At 51.1% G+C, this 2,000-nt stretch overlaps 1 protein-coding gene across 3 annotated transcripts in view; it reads right to left on the reverse strand.

Annotated features, from left to right (window-relative positions):
- The window catches only part of LOC103898661 (aldose reductase), a 53,575-nt gene that overhangs the window by 40,465 nt on the left and 11,110 nt on the right, over positions 1 to 2,000 (reverse strand). For 2 of the 3 annotated variants that reach the window (XM_019472002.1, XM_009278973.2), the window contains exon 2: positions 1,395 to 1,562. The exons of the other annotated variant lie outside the window; for it this stretch is intronic. In XM_019472002.1, coding sequence (XP_019327547.1) covers positions 1,395 to 1,562 — 168 coding nt within the window. The remainder of the gene's footprint in view (positions 1 to 1,394; positions 1,563 to 2,000) is intronic. 3 annotated transcript variants of the gene reach the window in all.

Below are 2,000 nucleotides of genomic sequence, written 5' to 3' on the forward strand. Positions count from 1 at the left end.
AGGCCAGTGCATGAGGTAGAGATCCAGGCAATGCAGTTTCAGGTTGGCAAGAGTGTTCTGGCACGCTCCCTTCACCAGAGGTTTTTCATAAAATGTGTACTGTAGCTAGAGACAAAAAGCCAAGGCACACCATGACCTCCTGGGTTAAAGCTCTCGGGTACTCTCCTGCACAGGACAAAAATGCTCCGTCTTCTTTGGAAGGCGATGTGGAATGAGGCCATCCTAGTGCTCTTCAGAGGGGGCTTGCTCTGTGAGCAGGACTGGCCCGTGACACTGAAGGCAGTATGTGCAGTGGCAGCACATGTATTTGAGTAGGATCATAATAGAGAAAGTCCTCTGGTTCTGTGAGTGAAGACATCATTTGTGCCACCCCCTTTTATATTGCCTTGGCAATAGGTAGCTTTTAAATGAAGACATGTATCTGTTATTCCTGACCATGCATTGAATTTAGCAGGCAAAGCCAAGAAAATACAAGACAAGCCACAAAGAAGTGGTTGGCACCAACCTTTACCAAGGTAAGAAGTAACTTCAGAATCCAGCTAAATATCCTGTTTTCCTTAGTAAGCAAGAGAAAGAATCCAGCAACCACACCTTCCCTGGGACATGTGCTGAGCAGATTACACTGTCCCAAGGTGCCCAGAACCTCATCTTCCTCACACAGCAGAGACACCCCTTTGGCAGGACTGTGAGCCCGGCTGCTGGAACAAGCACCAGCCACTGCCAGGCTTTTCTCCTCTGCTATGCTTTAGCAGTCAGTGAGGTGCTGTTACCAAGTTGGTTCTGCCTCTGCATCAGTCTGTGACACCAAGCGATCTCAGACCTCTGCATTATGGGTTTCTACCTAGCTTGGTGCTACCTGGCCCACTCTACCTTTTTCTGCTTCTCTTCTTCTGCACCAATTGGTCTGCAGGTGGCCTCTCTGCTCTGGCAGAGCTATGAGATGCAGGGCCAGGTTCCTCCTCATCCATCCCCCAGCACTTCTGCGTCTCCTCATCAGAGTGCCAGACCACAGCAGGGCTGTGGTCCTCAAGTTCTCAGTAGATTTTGAGGGGAAATCACAGTCTTGAGTTCCCTCAGTGTTATCGGATTGACTGGAGAAGAAAGCTGCCACCAGACAGTTAGGATAAGGGTGACTCTTCTCCCAGCTCAAAGCTCAGGGAACTCTCTCTTCCTATCCAATGGCTACAACAATACAAACTACTATCAGTGGACAGAAAAGAATCAAACTATATCACTGTGATGATGAAGTGAAAGGAGAAAGTAGTATCAGGAGTGATCTCATTTACCTTACGAGTTTCTCCAATACTACAGTATAAAACTACTTTAGTTTCCTACTATAAAAATATCACAGGTAAAGCAGGTCTGTCCGTGATCCAAGACTACCTGATCTTTACCTTACTGACGATGAAGAGGTCCTCTCGTTTCACATCGCCTTCCTTGATTTTCTGCCGGATCCCCTCCCCAACTTCCTTCTCATTCTGGTACACGTAGGCACAGTCAAAGTGGCGGTACCCAGCATCGATGGCAGCCATCACTGCAGCTTCCACCTTACCTGGGGGGGACTGAAGGGAAAAGGGTATGATATGTCTCAATTTGGGATTCTCACGTGCTGCTCCTTAGGTAGCTAGAGGGTAGATAAACACACAAAGGGGCTTTAAGAGGAGCTTTTCCATAAAGCTTTCTTGGGTCTGTACACATCTCAAGCACAGGCTCCTGAGCTTAGAGCCAGCCTCCAGCCCTTCCTCTGTCACCACGCTCCCAGGCAGGGCTCTAGAGAGCCTTTGCACAGCTGAGGCGCCAACACCAGGACCGTTCTCCAGGGCCGGGCCAAGGCCTCCTCGCTTCCCCAGGCTGCTTCTCAGAGAAGAAGCCCTCGGCAGCTTCAGGAGGGGGCCCGGCCCCTGAGCGGCCCGCGTCCCCGGGCAGAGCCCTGCAGCGGCGCAGGAACTCGGGCTGCTGCGAGGGGCCAGCGGGCAGGGAGGGACCCTCGGTGCCAAACG

This window comes from Aptenodytes forsteri, unplaced genomic scaffold (genome assembly GCF_000699145.1).
Source record: "Aptenodytes forsteri isolate BGI_AS27 unplaced genomic scaffold, ASM69914v1 Scaffold241, whole genome shotgun sequence".
NCBI lineage: Eukaryota > Metazoa > Chordata > Aves > Sphenisciformes > Spheniscidae > Aptenodytes > Aptenodytes forsteri.